At 49.4% G+C, this 21,334-nt stretch overlaps 1 protein-coding gene across 1 annotated transcript in view; it reads right to left on the reverse strand.

Moving 5' to 3' along the window:
- cyth3a (cytohesin 3a) overlaps positions 1-11,600 on the reverse strand; it is a 105,292-nt gene extending 93,692 nt beyond the window's left edge. The window contains exon 1 of the mRNA XM_038819951.1: positions 11,399-11,600. Coding sequence (XP_038675879.1) covers positions 11,399-11,417 — 19 coding nt within the window. The 5' untranslated portion in view covers positions 11,418-11,600. The remainder of the gene's footprint in view (positions 1-11,398) is intronic.
- Positions 11,601-21,334: the final 9,734 nt, after the last annotated feature.

Raw genomic sequence — 21,334 nt, forward strand, 5'->3', positions numbered from 1 at the left:
ATTCTCCACATGTGTGCGTGGGTCTCACCCCCACAACCCAAAAGATGTGCAGGGTAGGTGAATGTCCCACACTAAATATCCCCTTAATTGGAAAAAAAAAGAATTGGTACTCTAAATTTTAAAAAAACAATTGAAACTACCACACAGACAAACATCTTTGTCCAGCATGAATTCAACTATACATTTTACTATATGTGTATTCCATCACACTCCTGATTTGTGCCTGATAGATGGTGGGCAGACTTTGTAGAGACAGGAGATTAGGCATTGCCACTAAATTGTCAGCCTCTAACCTGTTCTTGTAGTCACAGTGTTTATATGATAAAGTGATCTCAAGGATATTGATGACGGAGAAATTCAGTGATAGCAATGTCGTTGAATGTCAAGAGGAGATGGTTACATTCTATCTTGTTGAAAATGGGCAATGAAACAAGAGTCTGTCTTCACTGTGTAACAACTAGATAGGGAGACTGAAAAAAAGAAAGGTGACAATCGAATGGAACATAATTCCAACAGGGTCAGAAAAATGCAGCAACTTGGTCTATACACAAATTGAACTTTATGTCCCCATAGCAAGTCTTTTGTTTACAGAAATAATTATTTAGTTTTACTATACAACAACGATGTTGTGAGGATACCCATGCATCAATGCAGGTATCTTCGCGCAGTGACACAAGGACCAACACCACATCAATTATAATATTGCACTGTTCGGCTCCAAGGAAAAAGAAAATCAGCTGCCTCACTCACTATCTTTAAAAAAAATATGGGGAGAGAAAAGAAAAAAAGGAGGCTAGGAATGAAAGATTCTAAAACCTTGTGTTCTGATGGAATGCACTAGAGCAGGGGTGGGCAAACTTTTCCATGCAAGGGCCACATTCAGAAATTCACAATTTTAAAGGGCCCTATAGTATATTAATTAATAGTCCCGGTTGTAACCAATTAGCGTGCGGCATATACCTCAGCGCTTCCCCCAGCGGCATCTTGCCTTTAGCCCTCTTTTTCTCTACTTTTCAAAAATGGCGCTTCACCCGATTATAGAACATAGAACATAGAACAGTACAGCACAGAACAGGCCCTTCGGCCCTCAATGTTGTGCCGAGCCATGATCACCCTACTCAACCCACGTATCCACCCTATACCCGTAACCCAACAACCCTCCCCTTAACCTTACTTTTATTAGGACACTACGGGCAATTTAGCATGGCCAATCCACCTAACCCGCACATCTTTGGACTGTGGGAAGAAACCGGAGCACCCGGAGGAAACCCACGCACACAGGGGGAGGACGTGCAGACTCCACACAGACAGTGACCCAGCCGGGAATCGAACCTGGGACCCTGGAGCTGTGAAGCATTTATGCTAACCACCATGCTACCCTGCTGCCCCTGGGCACCTCATATAGAATATGATTCTGGGCACCTCATATAGAACATAGAACAGTACAGCACAGAACAGGCCCTTCGGCCCTCGATGTTGTGCCGAGCAACGATCACCCTACTGAAGTCAACGTATCCACCCTATACCAGTAACCCAACAGCCCCCCCCCCCCCCCCCCATTAACCTTATAAAAAAAAAAATTTTTAAACATTTTTTTTTTGATGACTTGATCTTGGTGGGCCGCATAAAGACCTTTGGCGGGCCGCATGCGGCCCGCGGGCCGTAGTTTGCCCACCCCTGCACTAGAGCCTGCGAGCAGGCTGTTCTCCCACCCTACTGGTTTAGAGATGCCATAACACTGCAACAAAAAAAACTTTCAATGTTCAAGGTCAAACCATAGCAAATTTAGAGATTCATTTTATACTATCCTTATGGAGATCATTAGTGAATATAATGAAAACCAAGCATAGAATCCTGTGGGGATTCACTAGTCATCACAAACCAACTCGCTTTCCATAACCACCGTGATTCCCTCCCACGCACGTAAACAGTTTAATCTTCTCCCCAATGACCACTGTAATTACAGTTTTCCAATTGTTCCTTTTTATCCCCCAAGTGTTTTCTTTATAAAGTTACCCTGAATGAGCTATTGTGTACCATCAGATGTCATGCCTGGATGCATTCCCTTGAGCAGCTAAGACACTTTCCTATCTTATCAATGACTTGGAATCCTCTCTGGAAAGCTTTGAAATGCATCAGATTTGCATGTCCTACTTTTTAAAAAAAACCTCTAGATATTTACAAACTTTAACAGATATTTCTGGACAGCACTCAATGTAATGGTTAGTTTTATTTTTTTTTAATTTAGAGTACTCAATTCATTTTTTCCAATTAAGGGGCAATTTAGCGTGTTCAATCCACCTAACCCGCACATCTTTGGGTTGTGGGAGCAAAACCCACGCAAACACGGGGAGAATGTGCAAACTCCACACGGACAGTGACCCAGGGCGGGATCGAACCTGGGACCTCAGCGCCATGAGACTGCAGTGCTACCACTGCGCCACCGTGCTGCCCATGGTTCGTTTTATTAATAATCTTTTTCCTCAGCACTTACATTATTTTATAATCACTCTTTCCTTTCCTATCCTGATGGCAACCTCTCGCACCCAAGAGTTTATATGTCCCATTGGTTCAATTATATAACGTCAGACTAAAGTGCTGATCCTGGTCCCTTATTTAACAGCAACAGCACAGTTCGCTATGACTAAGACATTCCCCATTTCAGAAACACATGCTACTTTGCTCTTCAATTCCAGAATGATTTGATCATTGTCCTAGAGGAATATTGCTGTTGCAAAGCTTTCCACCCAAATTAAGTCAGGCACCTAGCCAGCTGAGCCATCAGAGTTTCAGGAGCTCCCACACAGATTACCTCTCCTCAGAGATAGATAGTCTGGAGGGCATTCAATTTGAGCCTAATCAATTTTGCACCATTCTCTCTGATAGTAGCACGGTAGCATTGTGGATAGCACAATTGCTTCACAGCTCCAGGGTCCCAGGTTCGATTCCGGCTTGGGTCACTGTCTGTACGGAGTCTGTACATTCTCCCCGTGTGTGCGTGGGTTTCCTCCGGGTGCTCCGGTTTCCTCCCACAGTCCAAAGATGTGCAGGTTAGGTGGATTGGCCATGATAAATTGCCCTTAGTGTCCAAAATTGCCCTTAATGTTGGGTGGGGTTACTGGGTTTTGGGGATAGGATGGAGGTGTTGACCTCGGGTAGGGTGCTCTTTCCAAGAGCCGGTGCAGACTCGATGGGCCGAGTGGCCTCCTTCTGCATTGTAAATTCTATGATGATAAAGAGCTCTCATTCCAATGGGGGCATTTCAAGCTCAGCTCCTCAAATTCCTAACATGCTCATGGATGGGTGCATAAATTGCTGCCAGGTTCTCGGGGGTTTTAAAAAAAATATTGGTACAGTAGCATAGTGGTTATGTTCATCCAGAGCCGTGGACTGATAATCCAGAGAAGTGAATTCACATGACAAAATGACATTGGAAACTTTAAATTCAATTAATTAATTTAATAAATCCAGAATAAAACACTAGCACCAATAAGTCAATAACCCCACCCAACACTAAGGGCAATTTTGGACACTAAGGGCAATTTATCATGGCCAATCCACCTAACCTGCACATCTTTGGACTGTGGGAGGAAACCGGAGCACCCGGAGGAAACCCACGCACACACGGGGAGCGTGTGCAGACTCCGCACAGACAGTGACCCAAGCCGGACTCGAACCTGGGACCCTGAAGCTGTGAAGCCATTGTGCAATCCACAATGGTACCGTGCTGCCCACGGTATGATGACCATGAAGCTACCAAACAGTTGAGAAAACTCATTGGGTTCACTAACATTGTTCAGGAAAGAAAGCCTGCCTTCTTTAGCTGGTCCTGCTGTATGTGACTCTCGACTTTCTTTCAACGTGATTGATTCTTAACTTCCCTCTGAAGCGGCCTAAGCAAGCCACTCAGTTGTAACCACCACCTTCTCCGGTTATCAGGGGTATGCAATAAATGCTGCCTTTGCAGTCAACACAACAGCTCTTGAAGAACATGTCTTTGATCAGTCTGCAAATGCTGTCGCTCATTTTAAAAAAATTTATTTTGCAACTCTAGATCAAAATAACACGGTTTCAAAAAGATTATAAAAGCACAAAATTTATGAAACACTGGGTGATATTTTCAGGACCCATTCGGTGTGGATGCAAATCTCAGTTTGAGATCTCACCACCGTGCCCACTCTCCTCCCGCACCCCACCCCAAATTGGTGACATTACCAGGTCCATGCCAATTACCATGAATTTAAATGTCATTAAATGGTTAAACGCCATTGCTTCTGGGATTATTACATCTTCCTCCACCCCCCAACCCCGTTAACGTGACGGAATGCTGGCAGGAATCACTACTGTGTGTGGTGTGTGTGTGTGTGTGTTGGGAGAAACAAGCCGGTATTCAGACAGAATCTGACATTTTGGCCTTTAGGGGGGAAATTTCTGCCCACTAAATGACAATTTATAATCGTTTTGTAATAAGGTGACTGCATGAACTTAAATGGATGTCAAGTCACTCAACCTCAATAATACAACTAGGTGTGTGCAACATATCATAGTATCATTGCACAATACTTGCAAAATAGTTCCCAGAAATAAGCTAGGTTTCATTTCATATAGCTATTCTAAAACATTTATTTCCACAGATTAAAAATGGTATTTATCGACTTTGAATATTCAACCATCAAAATACCAGATATATATTCAAGGTATATGGACCCCATAAAGAATTAAAAATTCCTTCAGCCCCTTCTGCTCCTTGACACACATGTTCAGCCAGGGGGCTTTACTTCAACAGGCAATTCCTCAAGCACAAATCTAGATAGTGGATATGACTACACAATTTAACTGTGGGGCCATCACTATGAAGTTGGATCACTTGCACAGCCACAACAGTCACTAGTGATGATTTTGTTCCTTTCCCCCACCACCACTCCCAACGCCCCCCTCCAAAAACCAGGAACTATATCCCCACGCTCATTCCCAGTGAGAATCATAAAGTGAGTAAAACCTGGGGTGTTGCTTATTTATTTGAAATTAAAGAAAACAGCTCTATGGTATCTAAGCCCAGTGTATTTCTTTGCACCTGCGTGATCCATTTTGTAAAAATGTCCTCTAACTCCAGCTCCCACGGAAAGGACCAAGACTGATTGATGCATTGCCCATCAGACTAGGATAAGCCTGTCATATCTCCTACAGTTTCAGGGCACCCTAAAGAGAGCTCCCTCTCTTTTTCCTTTTCACTCAAAGAAAAGACAACATTTATGGTACAAAAGCAGAAAACGACAGCCAGTAGGAAAGGCAAACCAACCTGAAAGTAAACATTGAAATGTTTTACAGAAGAGCAACTGCGAGAGACTTGCACTAGTGGGGGGAAACAACAAATCATGGGGACTACTTTTCACATGTGCTCAGGAAAGAGAAAAGAAATACACGATCCATAGGAAATGGCTCATCAGGATGCAATACATTTCACAAATCGAATGTCAGTTGGTAATTGCAAGTTGGCTGACAAGTTTATACATTTGGCTAGCTGTATTCTCAATACAGTAGGATGCACCAAGTTAAGGCACACACTGTCCTTGGCAGTAAGCATTCTTGACAAGATTATTTTGGAGGAAGATGTAGATTGTGTGTAAAACAGATGAATGGGGCCAGTGCAGTCAGCTGGTCATCAGACAAAGGCACAGAAACATGCTAAGTGCTACTGAAAAGATTTATAAGACTAGACTTTTGGGTATCACCTTGAGTAAAGGTGCATAAAGTAATAAAAGTAATAAGAAGTTATTTAGAAGCTCATTGTGACAGCATAGGCCCCTGTGTTCGTGGTAAAAGGTAATGTTACCACTGTCCCAGATGACCATAAGGCTGCTTTGTGGGGAAGAGCTGACCAGTGATGATTTAACCTGAGGATCTCCACACCTCAGGCGAGGAGTAGGATTGAGGATGCAGGGCCTTCATGAATAATCTCAGCCAATACGGGAATTGAACCCTGCATCACAAATGCAGCTCTGCATCACAAAACCAGCTGTCGAGCCAACTGGGGTAAACTGACCACTGTATCAACTATGTTACAGCAAGATTTCACCTCCAAAACAACCATCAAATGAGTAATCAGTCAATTAACATTCCGGGGATACTGTCATTGGGTCCAAAGAATGTTATAGTGAATGATCACAATAAATAACATGTGCACCAACATGCCAAACGATTAATGCTCTTGGAAAGTGCAGGTTTTCTGGGAATAGACTATGAAACTGCCAAAAATGAGAAAGAGAGATTGTGTATGGACAAACTTGGAATGGGAGAGCACCAATTGCAGAAAAGTGCATAATGGTGAATGCAATTCTGTGACATCTATGGTCAGCCAGGAATATTAACTAAACCCCAACAAGTTAGCATTAGAAAATGTGGAAGTAAATGAACTACTGCATTAACAAATACTTTAGCCTCTGTAAAGTTTGCCATGAGATAATTTCAAAGAATCCTAAAAAAAAGTTACATTGTCAGTGCGAAGACAATGAATATTTGAAGGTCAGAGGAACACATTAAATAGCACAATATTCAATTAGGTAACTCTGAATAGTTCCCTACTTCAAAGACAGCTCATTGTTGTTCAAGTGTAGCCTGAAAGTTTATATGTTTAATCCTGAATGGTGTAAAGGATAATGTACAACATATCTTTGCAACTTGGTTATTACCTTGTGGGTGAGGGTGCATAAAGTTTTTAAAAGTAGAAGGTTGACAGGCCTCAATCAGTTCTGCATCATTCTGATTCTCACACACTGAAGCTATTTAATAGTCTCTCTAATTCCCGACCAACTATTTCAACCAGTTAGATTCATAGGGATTTTGCCAAGCTAACTGTAGAGTATGGGGGGCGGGATGGGAAGGAAAGACCATAATTGGTATCAATACCTCCAGGCTTATACAGGGAGTGGGAGTAGTGCGAGAGAGAGAAAAACATAATTATCAAAAAATCCTATACACCTCTGCTGGAAAGTGGGAGTCAACAGGATTTGGTTCTAATGCTCCTCACAGCCTGTTAACATGCATGATCAAGGTTCGTGCTACTGAAGGGCGATTTGGTCAAGTTACCAGGGAGATAAGCCATCTCAGAAAAAAACCAATCTATTCAAAATAAATGGTGCCTCGTTACAATGATCAAATTGCAATACGAACATGGTTTACCAGTCTCCATAGACTGCAAGTCTCCTGCTTAATTTGGATAATAACGGCTTACAATAAAACAAACCACAATAGTCACTGTTGATAACGAACCGTGTTGACTTGCATCAGGTTTGGTTCAAGTTCAGTGCAACAAATAGCGAACAACTGAATCTCATTGTCTCAAAACCAGGAACATTTAAAACAAGAACATTAATCATTTAAAAAAGGGTAACGCCAAAGGTCAAAAAGTGTGGAAAGAGAAAAAAAAATTCTGAAGAAAGATACAAAAACCACCCCCCCCACCCCCCCCCACCTCACCCACCCCCGCAAAACAGACGGGGTTCGGTGACAATAACAGTTCGAGGTTAAAAGCCGTGTCAAATGCACATTTAACACATCATAGTGCAGCGATACATCTGATTAGCCACAAGTTTGTTACAAAATAAATATAAAATAAACAGGAGGAGGGAAGGGGATAAGATAGATACCCGTTATTAACTTGGACACAAACACATTCCGAGAGACACCGCCCCCATTGTAAGGCCATGTCCCTCAGCAAAACATTCAGGAGAGTAGAGGCGAAGCTGCGGAGGCGACAACAGGATCACCACTGGGACTGAATAGGAAAGGCAACAAATAAAGAGCAAGCTTGAAAAATAACCAGAATTTAGTAACAGAGATTTAATACGATTGGAGTGACCACAGTTAGGGCGACTGGGACAAGGCGGCGCTGTAGTTTCAATCCCTACTCAAAATCACAATTCCCCACACTCACCCCTCCATCTCCCCAGATACCTTCCTCTCACACATTCCCCCCAGATCCTCACCCACTCAACACTCCTTCCCCCCAGACCCCCCACTCACTCATTCCCCCCCTACCCCCCCACTCACATCCCTTCCCCCACTCACTCATTCCCCCCTTCCCCCACTCACATCCCTTCCCCCCACTACACCCCTACCCCCCAACCACACCCCTTCCCCTTCCCCATCTCACACCCCTACCCCCCAACCACACACCTTCCCCTTCCCCCCCATCTCACACCCCTTCCCCCCCTCCACACCCCTTCCCCCCCCTCCACACCCCTTCCCCCCCCTCCACACCCCTTCCCCCCCTCCACACCCCTTCCCCCCTCCACACCCCTTCCCCCCCTCCACACCCCTTCCCCCCCTCCACACCCCTTCCCCCCCTCCACACCCCTTCCCCCCCTCCACACCCCTTCCCCCCCACTCACGCACCTACCCCCCCCACTCACGCACCTACCCCCCCCCCCACTCACGCACCTACCCCCCCCCACTCACGCACCTACCCCCCCCTCACGCACCTACCCCCACCCCCCCCACTCACGCACCTACCCCCCCACTCACGCACCTACCCCCCTCACGCACCTACCCCCCCCACTCACGCACCTACCCCCCCCACTCACGCACCTACCCCCCCCACTCACGCACCTACCCCCCCCACTCACGCACCTACCCCCCCCACTCACGCACCTACCCCCCCCACTCACGCACCTACCCCCCCCACTCACGCACCTACCCCCCCCACTCACGCACCTACCCCCCCCACTCACGCACCTACCCCCCCCACTCACGCACCTACCCCCCCCACTCATGCACCTACCCCCCCCACTCACGCACCTACCCCCCCCCCACTCACGCACCTACCCCCCCCCACTCACGCACCTACCCCCCCCCCACTCACGCACCTACCCCCCCCCACTCACGCACCTACCCCCCCCACTCACGCACCTCCCCCCCCACTCACGCACCTCCCCCCCCCACTCACGCACCTCCCCCCCCCACTCACGCACCTACCCCCCCCACTCACGCACCTACCCCCCCCACTCACGCACCTACCCCCCCCACTCACGCACCTACCCCCCCCACTCACGCACCTACCCCCCCCACTCACGCACCTACCCCCCCCCCTCACGCACCTACCCCCCCCCCACACACACCTACCTCCCCCTCACACACCTACCCCCCTCACACACCTACCCCCCCACTCGCACACCTTCTCCCCCCCCATTCGCACTCTTTCCCCCCCAGATTCCCCCCACTCGCACACCTTCTCCCCCCCCATTCGCACTCTTTCCCCCCCAGATTCCCCCCACTCACACCCTTTCCCTCAGATCCCCCCCCAGATCCCTCCCACTCTTCCCCCCCAGATCCCTCCCACTCTTCCCCCCCCCCCAGATCCCTCCCACTCTTCCCCCCCAGTTCCCTCCCACTCTTCCCCCCCAGATCCCTCCCACTCTTCCCCCCCCAGATCCCTCCCACTCTTCCCCCCCCCAGATCCCTCCCACTCTTCCCCCCCCAGATCCCTCCCACTCTTCCCCCCCCAGATCCCTCCCACTCTCCCCCCCCCAGATCCCTCCCACTCTCCCCCCCCCAGATCCCTCCCACTCTTCCCCCCCCAGATCCCTCCCACTCTTCCCCCCCCAGATCCCTCCCACTCTTCCCCCCCCAGATCCCTCCCACTCTTCCCCCCCAGATCCCTCCCACTCTTCCCCCCCAGATCCCTCCCACTCTTCCCCCCCCAGATCCCTCCCACTCTTCCCCCCCAGATCCCTCCCACTCTTCCACCCCCTAGATCCCTCCCACTCTTCCCCCCCAGATCCCTCCCACTCTTCCCCCCCCAGATCCCTCCACTCTTCCCCCCCCAGATCCCTCCCACTCTTCCCCCCCCGATCCCTCCCACTCTTCCCCCCCCAGATCCCTCCCACTCTTCCCCCCCAGATCCCTCCCACTCTTCCCCCCGATCCCTCCCACTCTTTCCCCCCCAGATCCCTCCCACTCTTCCCCCCCCAGATCCCTCCCACTCTTCCCCCCCCAGATCCCTCCCACTCTTCCCCCCCCAGATCCCTCCCACTCTTCCCCCCCCCAGATCCCTCCCACTCTTCCCCCCCGCCAGATCCCTCCCACTCTCCCCCCCCGATCCCTCCCACTCTTCCCCCCCGATCCCTCCCACTCTTCCCCCCCCAGATCCCTCCCACTCTTCCCCCCCCAGATCCCTCCCACTCTTCCCCCCGCCAGATCCCTCCCACTCTTCCCCCCCGATCCCTCCCACTCTTCCCCCCCGATCCCTCCCACTCTTCCCCCCGATCCCTCCCACTCTTCCCCCCAGCCCCCTCCCACTCTTCCCCCCAGCCAGATCCCTCCCACTCTTCCCCCCCCAGATCCCTCCCACTCTTCCCCCCCCCAGATCCCTCCCACTCTTCCCCCCCCAGATCCCTCCCACTCTTCCCCCCCAGATCCCTCCCACTCTTCCCCCCCCCCGCCAGATCCCTCCCACTCTTCCCCCCAGATCCCTCCCACTCTTCCCCCGATCCCTCCCACTCTCCCCCCCCAGATCCCTCCCACTCTTCCCCCCCAGATCCCCCCCACTCACTCTTTCCCCCAGATCCCCCCCACTCACTCTTTCCCCCAGATCTCCCCCACTTTCCCCCAGATCCCCCCTCTTTCCCCCAGATCCCCCCCACTCACACTCTTTCCCCCAGATCCCTCCCATTCACACTTTCCCCCACCTTCCACTCCTTAGTCAGATTCTTTCCTCCTGCTCACTCCCTCACACTCCTTCACCCCCTCCCCCAAGAGCTCCCCTCACACCCCCCCCCCCCCAGAGCTCCCCCTCCCTCCCCGCCCCCCCCCTCCCCATCCCCAAGAGCTCCCCTCACACTCCCCCCCCCAGAGCTCCCCCTCCCTCCCCGCCCCCCCTCCCCATCCCCAAGAGCTCCCCTCACACTCCCCCCCCCCCCAGAGCTCCCCCTCCCCATCCTCCCTCCCCCCCAGAGCTCCCCCTCCCCATCCTCCCTCCCCCCCAGAGCTCCCCCTCCCCATCCTCCCTCCCCCCCCCACTCCCTCCCCATCCTCCCTCCCCCCCCCACTCCCTCCCTCCCCCGTCCCTCTCTCCCCCCCTGTCCCTCTCTCCCCCCCTGTCCCTCTCTCCCCCCCTGTCCCTCTCTCCCCCCCTGTCCCTCTCTCCCCCCCTGTCCCTCTCTCCCCCCCTGTCCCTCTCTCCCCCCCCTGTCCCTCTCTCCTCCCTCTCTCCCGGTCCCTCTCTCCTCCCTCTCTCCCGGTCCCTCTCTCCTCCCTCTCTCCCGGTCTCCCTCCCTCTCTCCCGGTCTCCCTCTCTCCCGGTCTCCCTCTCTCCCGGTCCCCCTCTCTCCCGGTCCCCCTCTCTCCCTCCCTCTCCGGGAAGCAGTTGTTAAATGTATCTGGGACTGTTCACAGTTCTTACCCTGCGGATCCGCTTCCATCCTGGATCCAGTCACAGAGCTGCAGGATTTTAGGGGGGGTGTATAATCGAGGGGCGGCGGTTTAACTCACTCACTAACTGCCGCACTGAGCAGTTCAGCCGCTCGCGGACGGTTTGTTTATTAATCGACTCGAGATAGAAAAAGTGATCCGGCAGCTCGGTACGTCACCCGGTCACGTGGCACCGCTGACAGACCCGCCCTGGTCACGTGACACCGCTGACAGACCCGCCCTGGCCACGCTGACGCGACCAGGCGTGTTCACAACAACTTGCATTTATATAGCGCCTTGAAGGACCTGTGTAATGTCCCAGTCTTGTTTTACAAGAAAATTCAACACTGAGACCCATAACGAAAGGTGGGAGCTCAGTCCCAGCTCATAGAACTGTGTCTACAGCTGGTGCTGCACAGGAATAGCATGAATAATTCTATTATGATTTAAATTATGCATTTCCTTTGCTTGAGGATATAGTTTTATATTAGTTATGCACCTCTTAAAAAAAGAGCTGCTTCTGTTTGGATCACTGTCTTACAGTTTTAATTTGTAAAGTTATCTATCGATCAGTAGAGAATGTGTGCCAAGCAGAATATGTCTGCATTTTTCTTCACAAATCTAAATCCCGTTTCCCTACTGTTACCCATAATGTTGCTCTTTTACAAACCATCCAACTTCTCCTTTTGAAATAATGTATTGAATATCATACGGCACAGTGGCAGTTCAGCCCCTTTATTCCTGCACTAGACATTTGAAAGAATCTCACTCTCCTCCTCACAGAGCACAGAAGAGAGGCCCTTTTTTTCCTTTTCAAGTATTTATCAAATTCCCTCTTGGAAGTGACTACTGGGCCCTGTGGAGTTTCTCACCACTTTAGCCCACGCTTAGAATTTCTTTTAGCACAGGGGAGCTGAACTCGGAGATCGGGCTGCCATTTTGAAAGGTTACCCCGATCTCCATGTGAGCTACACCCCGACCCATGGGCAATGCAACCCCCCACACTGATGGGCACTACCCCTCACCCCCAAGTGAGGACCACCCCACTTTGGGCCCCTCTCTTCAATTGAGGCCCCCTCACAGTCCCTTACAGAACCCATTCCCTTCCAGGACTCCACCCGTCACCCCCGCAACCTCCCAGAAGCCCCTACATACCTGCCCTGCATATCCCACCTTTTAAACCCACCCTCCATCCTCATTTTATGGGCATGGCTCCCTTGGTAGTGCCACCCTTGCACTGACACTGGTAATGCTCCAGTCAGCTTGGCAGTGTCACCTGGGCACCTTGGCAGTGTCAGGGTAGCAGTGCCAATGTGCCAGCTGGGCAGTGCCAAGGTGCCCACGTTCCAGGGGGAGGGCCAGGGGGCCATCCTGCATTGACCCTGGCCACCCAGGGGCTTCCAAAGGTCTGGGAGAGCCCCTGAGTGCCGTTCCGCCTGGTCCATGTTCTTGTGGACGAGCACTAATCGCCACCCAGCTGCAGTCTCCCTGGGGATGCCGGAGAATCGAGGGAGGCCAGTGTATCCCTGGTAAGTAGGCTGAAGACCTACATCTGCGAGTGCCATTTAATCCCGCCACTTTTGGGCGGAGTTCCGAATCCAACGCCTTGGGTGAATCCCGTGAGGTGCGGAGACTGCCTGGAAGCCCGTGGGAGGGCTCTCCTGGGATTCTCCGGCCACGCTGTGCACTCGCTCAAGTGCAATGCAGCCAGAGAATCGCACCCAATGAGTCAAATAGCCCCCTTCTGCATTGTAACAATTCTGTGATTCTGTTACCCCCCATTTCAATATCCAAGGGTTTACCATTGGCCAAAAACCTAACTGGACCAGCCATATAAGTAATACAGCAGGTCAGAGGATGGGAACCTTGCAGAAAAAAATCACCTCCTTACTCCCCAAAGTCTGTCCACGTCTACAAGGCATAAGTCAGGATGGAATACTCTCCACTTTGCATTGGATGGGTGCAGCTTCAACAATACTCAAGAAGCTCAACATCGTCAAGGACAAAGCAGCTGCTTCATTGGCACCATATTCACCAACTTAAACAGTCACAGTAGCAGCTGTGTGTACCATATACAGCAACGTTTCAAGCATCCTTCAACAGCACCTTCTAAACCCATGACCTCCACCACATTGAAGGGCAAGGGCAACAGATGCAAGGGAACACCTCCACCTCCAATTTCCTCTCCAAGTAACACCATCCTGGCTTGGAACTGTATCGCCGTTCCTTCACTGTCATTGGATCAAAATATTGAGTCTCTCTTCCTAACAGCACTGCTGGGGTACCAATATCACATGGACTCAACACAACCTTTTCAAGGGCAAATAAGTAGGGGTGAGCAACATAGATGCCCGCATTCCATAATAAAGTAATTCCATTCACAACACAATGAATTTCCATGCATTCATTTTTTTAAAAACCCTATCCCACACGACATTAATAGTTGTCATTCATCCATTAGTACCACAGCCCCTTCTAATGCACACAGTGGTGCAGCCACCATTCATTCATCAATACCCCATTCGTATCACACACTCTGGAAAGATCAGTTCAGTCCATAAGATCAGTTCAGTCCACAAGAGGGCCATTCAGGAGTCTGGTAACAACGGGAAAGAACCTGTTTTTGAATCTATTGGTGCATGTTCTCAAACCTTTGTATCTTCTGCCTGATGAAAGAGGTTAAAAGAGAGAATAGCCTTGTGGGAGAGTTCTTTGATTATGCTGCCCGCATTCCCAAGGCAGCGAGAGGTGTAGACAGAGTCAATGGATGGGAGGCAGGCTTGCTTGATGAACTGCGCTGTGTTCTCGACTCTGTAGTTTCTTACGGTCTTGAGCCAAGCAGTTGTCATACCAAGCCTTGATGCAGCCAGATAGGTTGCGTTCTATTTTTAGATTATTTACATTATTTTTAAAATTATTTCTCTTTTAAATTACTCCTAGAGGGTTAGTTAACCATTTTTATAGAATGAAAATAAACGGAAATGAAAAATAATTAAATCAACACTAGATTCTATGTTACCAGTATAAATAATCACCATCTGTCTTTTGAGCCACAAGAGTTGGACTTAGGGGTTAACTAGGGCGGCACGGTGGCACAGTAGTTAGCACTGCTGCCTCACAGCGCCGAGGACCTGGGTTCAATCCTGGCCCCGGGTCACTGTCCATGCGGAGTTTGCACATTCTCCCCATACCTGCGTGGGCCTCAACCAAAGTTGTGCAGGGTGGGTGGTTTGGCCACACTAAATTGCCCCTTAATGGGAAAGTTTTTAAAAAAAACTTTGTTCATGCAGCAGGAAACCATATTTACCAATTCAAATAGAGCCCTTTATTCATTGGTACAAAAGGGAGCTCTGCTTCTTTTGATTTCGTGTTATGCCCATGCAGCTTTCAAAATATTTTTAAACTTTAGCAAATGGTTCTCTTTAGCCTTGGCTCCCTCAGTCTCTCACTTGCCAAGTGAACAGGCCTTGGAATTAAGCAGATACGTTTGAAGATAATGTTGGAAGTATTGTTTGTTTACAATGTGGTGGGACCGAAAGGACTGTGGTTTATGTACAGTCAGTCCTGATCCACTTTGACTGAAAGCATTGGGTGGGGCTTTCCACTTCTGCGTTCACCAGAGCTCCGTGTTTTCACCCTCTACCAAGCTGTAGTATCATCTACTTATTCATCTGCAATTTATTCCTACCCCTCCCCAGTAAAAGTGGATGCGAAAGCCCTTTCCATTGTGATGTTGCTTGCTGTTTTGAAAGAAAGAAACAATTTGCTTATCTGCAGCATTTTCCATCGCCTCAGGATGTCCCAAAACATATTTCAGTCAATGAAATAATTTTGAAGTGTAATCACTGTTGGAAAGCAGGAAACGCAGCAGCAAATGTGTGCACAACAAGATCCCAAAAATCACAACGAGAGAAATAATCAGACAATCTGTTTTAGTCATGTTGGTTCATAGTTTTAAAAAATAAATTTAGAGTACCCAATTCATTTTTTCCAATTAAGGGGCAATTTAGCATGGCCAATCCACCCACCCTGCACACCTTTGGGTTGTGGGGGCGAAACCCACACGAATACGGGGAGAATGTACAAACTCCACAAGGACAGTGGCCCAGAGCTGGGATCAAACCTGGGACCTCAGCGCCGTGAGACTGCAGTGCTACCACTGCGCCACTGTGCTGCCTGTTGGTTCATAGTTAAATATTGACCAGGAAGAACGTCGCGGCCCTTCTTCAGAATAGTGCCATGAGATCTTTTGTATCAATCTGAGATAGCCAATGAGTCCCCAGTTTAGCATCTCACCAAGTTTCTGGGGTGGAAGCTGAATCCTTGACATTCTGACTTAGGGGCAAAGGTGCTACCAACCGAACCATGCCTGACATCGTAGATTGCTTGGTTCTGATTCCTTGTTTCCCTCATCCCTCCCCCACCTTAAAAGAGAGTAATAGATTCCCTGATCCAGTTTATTCCATTACACAACAAATAGCTGAAGTGACACGCCATTGTCTCTGTCACTGTGATACATGCTGGCTGATAAACTAAACTGAATTCCAGATGCATCAGAGCACAAGCCTGCTCTTATTTCAATCTGCTCACCCTGTAAGATGGATCCCTGGGAAGGTGATTCTCCTTTGGAGTAAAAATGTTTATTTGCAATAAAATTACAATACGAGGAAGTTCTTTGAGGAAGGAACAAGCAATGTGGTTAAAGGGGAATCTATTGATGTACTGTACTGAGATTTCTAGAAAGCATCTGACAAGGTGCCGCATCAAAAGTTACTGCACAAAATAAGAGGTTGTGGTGTAGGGGGTAACATATTAGCATGGATAGAGGATTGGCTAGCTAACAGGAAATGGAAAGTAGGCACAAATGGGTCATTTTCAGGTTGGCAAGATATGACAAATGGAATGTCACAGGGATTAGTGCTGGGGCCTCAACTATTTACAATCTATGTAAATTAGTTGGATGAACGGACCAAAATTATGGTCCCTAAATTTCCTGATGACACAAAGACAGGTAGGAAAGTAAGTTGCGAAGAGGACATAAGGAGTCTGAAAAGAGACATAGATAGGTTAAGTGAGTGGGCAAAAATTTGGCAGATGGAGTATAATGGAAGATGTGAAATTGCCCATTTTGGCAGGAAGAATAGAAAAGCAGCATATTATTGAACTTGAGAGGGATTGCAGAACTGTGAGCTACAGAGGGATCTGGGTGTCTTAGTGCATGAATTGGTTAGTCTGCAGGTATTCAATTAGGAGCAGTAGTAGGCAATTCAGCCTCGTGAACCTGCTCCAACATTCAATTCGATCTTGACTGATTTCGGCCTCCATTCCATGTTCCTCCCCATTCTCCATAACCCTTCAACCCGTTACTAATTAAAAATCTGTCTATCTCCTCTTTTAATTTACTCAATGTACCAGCAACCACCGCATTCTGGGGTAGTGGATTCCACAGATTTACGACCCTTTGAGAGAAGTAATTTCTTCTCATCTCTGTTTTAAGGCTGCTACCCCTTATCCTAAAATTATGACCTCTGGTTCTAGATTGTCCCACAACAGGAAGCATCCACTCTGCGTCTACTTTGTCAATATCTTTTCTCATCTTACATGCCTCGATTAGATATCCTCTCATTCTTCTAAACTCGAGAGATTATCGGCCTAAACTGCTCAATCGCTCTTCATAAGACAAACTATTCATCTCTGGAATCAATCTACTGAACCTCCTCTGAACTGCCTCTAATGCAACTACATTCCTCCTCAAATAAGGAAACCAAAGTTGTACACAGTACTCTAGGAGCGATCTCATCAATGCCTTGTACAGTTGCAGCAACACTTCCCTACTTTTATACTCCATTCTTTTTTTTAATAAATTTAGATTACCCAATTATTTTTTCCAATTAAGGGGCAATTTAGCGTGGCCAATCCACCTACTCTGCACATTTTAGGGTTGTGGGGGCGAAACCCACGCAGACACGGGGAGAATGTGCAAACTCCACACGGACAGTGACCCAGAGCCAGGATCGAACCTGGGACCTCAGCACCGTGAGGCAGTTGTGCTAACCACTAGGCCACCGTGCTGCCCTATACTCCATTCTTTTAACTATGAAGGCCAAAATTCCATTTGCTTTCGTTATAACCTGCTGTACCTGCATACTAGCTTTCAGTGATTCATGCATGAGGACACCCAGATCCCTCTGCACCAAAGTATTCGATGACGTTTCTCTCCATTTAGATAATACGTTACCTTTCCTTTTTTCCGACCAAAGTGGATAGCCTCACAATTATCCATGTCAAACTCCATCTGCCAAATTTTGGCCCACTCACCTAACCTATCTATGTCCATTTGTACATTTCTTATTTCCTCATTGCAACTTACTATCCCATCTATTTTAGTGTCATCTGCAAATTTGGCTATAGTACCTTTCATCCCGACATCCAAGTCATGAATATACCTTGGGTTCGATTTAACCAAATGGGAACCAAGTCCCTTAGCAAGTGCATTTAACTGCGTGTTTCCCGGCACTCACAATGCCAAGAAACACATGACTATACAATGTGACTCGCATTGTTTAAGGGGCCTCAACAGGGAACGTGCGACTGAGGCCGCACATAGCCCCATTTTGTATTCTTTTATAGCGAGAGAGCGGAATGCCATTTTAAAATGGTATCCCGATCTCTGAGGCCCCCAATTTGATCACCGACCTCCCCCACAGCCCAAAGAGTTCCCCCTCCGCGCGTCCCCAATACCAATAGAGGGCACCCCTGGCCGATCATTAGCACCTTAGCAGTGCCAACCTGGCAGTTCCCATGTCAGCTGTAAAAGCAACCTGGGCATCTTGGCAGTGCCAGGCTGGCATCCAGATGGAACTGCCAGGGTGCCACGCTGGCACTGCCAAGATGAGAGGCTGGCAATGCCAAGGGCCCAATGGCACTGCCAAGGTGCCAGGGCACCAGCCTACCCAAAGGGCATGGAACTGGGGTCCTCCTATCCCCTGGGAGACCCCCACAAGTGCTGTTCTGTCTAGTCCCCGTTTGTGGGGACGGACCAGTGCTGAATGGTGCTCGCCCACGGTCTCCGAGGCGAAAGGGTTGAATCCCTAACCCTCAGGTACCACGGGAATTTGCACATTAGAGTGATACTGTCTTGCTCTAAGATGCAGATTTTCCAAAAGGTGATCCCGCCCACAATGGGTAGGATTTACATCGCAACATCTCGCGAGATCGTGTTGGATCACGCAAGGCGTTGCGAGCCGGGTATATCCTGGGTGTGGGGTCTCCTGGGTTTTATTGACCACGCTGCGGCCTGGCGAGCTGCTTTTCAGGAGCAGCGTGGCCATTGGATCGTGCCCACTGTAAACAGTTGGGGCTTCGTGGACAAACCCTCTGGCACCCCACTAGTTAAATCTTGCCAACAGGCAAAAGACCCATTTATCCTGACTCCTTGCCTTTTTTTTTTAAATTTAGAGTACCCAATACTTTTTTTTCCAATTAAGGGACAATTTTGTGTGGCCAATCCACCTTGCCTGTCCATCTTTTTAAAAATAAATTTAGATTACCCAATTATTTTTTCCAATTAAGGGGCAATTTAGTGTGGTCAATCCACCTACTCTGCACATTTTGGGTTGTGGGGGCGAAACCCACGCAGACATGGGGAGAATGTGCAAACTCCACACGGACAGTGACCCAGAGCCGGGTTCGAACCTGGGACCTCAGCGCCGTGAGGCAGCTGTGCTAACCACTAGGCCACCGTGCCGCCTGACTCCTTGTCTTATTAGTCATTAGGAAGGCAAATGGAGGTGGAGCAGATGGAGGAGGAGTTTAAGAGATGGGATATGTTACCGCTGTCACTGGCGGGGAGGGTGCAGTCCGTCAAGGTGACGGTGCTCCCGAGGTTTTTGTTCCTGTTCCAGTGCCCCCCCATCCTTATCCCAAAGGCCTTTTTCAGGAGGGTCAACAGCAGTATCATGGGATTTGTGTGGGCGCATGGGACTCCAAGGGTTCGAAGAGTGTTCCTGGAACGAGGCAGGGATGGGGGGCTGGCGTTGCCTAACCTCTGTGGGTACTACTGGGCGGCCAACGCAGCGATGGTGCGTAAGTGGGTAATGGACGAGGAGGGGGCATCGTGGAAGAGGATGGAGGCGCCGTCTTGTGTGGGCACGAGCCTGGAAGCGCTAGTAACGGCGCCGTTGCCGCTCCCTCCAACGAGGTATACCACGAGCCCGGTGGTGGCGGCTACCCTCAAAATTTGGGGGCAATGGAGACGGCACAGGGGAGAAATGGGGGGCTCGATGGAGGCCCCAATACGGGGGAACCATCGGTTCCTCCCCTGGGAGCATTGATGGCGGATTTCTGGGCTGGCACAGGGCAGGGGTTAGGAGGTTGAGGGACCTGTTTGTGGAGGGGAGGTTCGCGAGCTTGGGGGAGTTAGAGGGGAAGTTTGGGCTCCTCCCGGGGAACATGTTTAGGTACATCCAGGTGAGGGCGTTTGCCAGGCAGCAGGTGGAGGGGTTCCCCTTGCTGGCCCCACGAGGGGTGCGGGAAAGGGTGCTCTCGGGGGTGTGGGTCGGAGGAGGGAGGATCTCGGACATATACCGGGTAATGCAGGAGGTAGACGAGGCCTCAGTGGAGGAACTGAAGGGGAAATGGGAAGAGGAGCTGGGGGAGGAGATTGAGGAGGGGTCATGGGCGGATGCCCTGGAGAGAGTGAATTCCTCCTCTTCCTGTGCGAGGCTTAGCCTCATACAGTTCAAGGTGCTGCATAGGGCCCACATGACTGGGACAAGGATGAGTAGGTTTTTCGGGGGCGAGGACAGGTGTGCTAGGTGCTCGGGGAGCCCAGCGAACCACGTCCATATGTTTTGGGCGTGCCCAGCGTTGGGGGAGTTCTGGAAGGGGGCAGCAAAGACGGTGTCGAGGGTGGTGGGATCCAGGGTCGAGCCAGGCTGGGGACTCGCAATTTTTGGGGTTGCAGTGGAGCCGGGAGTGCAGGAGGTGATAGAGGCCGGGGTTCTGGCCTTTGCGTCCCTAGTAGCCCGGCGGAGGATCTTGCTCCAATGGAAGGATGCGAGGCCCCCAAGCGTGGAGGCCTGGATCTCGGATATGGCGGGGTTCATTAAATTGGAGAGGGTGAAATTTGCCCTGAGGGGATCAGTACAAGGATTTTTCAGGCAGTGGCAGCCTTTTCTGGACTTCCTGGCGGAACGGTAGGGAAATAGGCCGGCAGCAGCAGCAACCTGGGGGGGGGGGGGGGGGGGGGGGAGGATTGGGGGGAGGGAGAACTGTGCACATGGGTTTGTGGAGGGTGCTATCTCTCTCCTTTGTTTTTTTTCTTTTCTCTTTTTCTTTGTTTTTGTTCTTTCCTTTTGTTTGAAGTTGCTCTTGAAGCTGGGGGGCATTGTTTATGGGGTGTTACCGCGGTTGTATGTTAATAGAGCTAAGATGTTTATGTTTTGTATTTTGTAAAAATTTCAATAAAAATTATTTATTAAAAAAAAGGAAGGCAAATGGAATGTTATCACTTATTGCAAGGGGAATGGGATATAAAAATAGGGATGGTTTGCTACAGTTGTACAGGGTATATCTGGAGTACTGAGTATAGTTTTGGTCTCTTTATTTCGGAAAGGATATAAATGCAATGTAAGCCATTTAGAGAGGGTTCACTTGTCTGATACCGAGGATGGGGATGATTTTCTTATGAGGGAAGGTTGGACAGGTTGGGCCTGTATCCAGTGAAGTTTCAAAGATTGAGAGGTGATCTTATTGAATCGTACAAGAACCTGAGGTGAATTGACAGGGTTGATGCTGAAAGGATGTTTCTCTTTGTGGGAGAGACTAGAACTAGCGGACACAGCTTAAAAATAAGAGGCCTCCCATTTAAGACAAAACAAGAAGAAATTTATTTCTCTTGTATTCACAAATCTTTGGAACTCTCTTC

The sequence above is a fragment of the Scyliorhinus canicula genome, chromosome 15, assembly GCF_902713615.1.
Source record: "Scyliorhinus canicula chromosome 15, sScyCan1.1, whole genome shotgun sequence".
Lineage (NCBI taxonomy): Eukaryota > Metazoa > Chordata > Chondrichthyes > Carcharhiniformes > Scyliorhinidae > Scyliorhinus > Scyliorhinus canicula.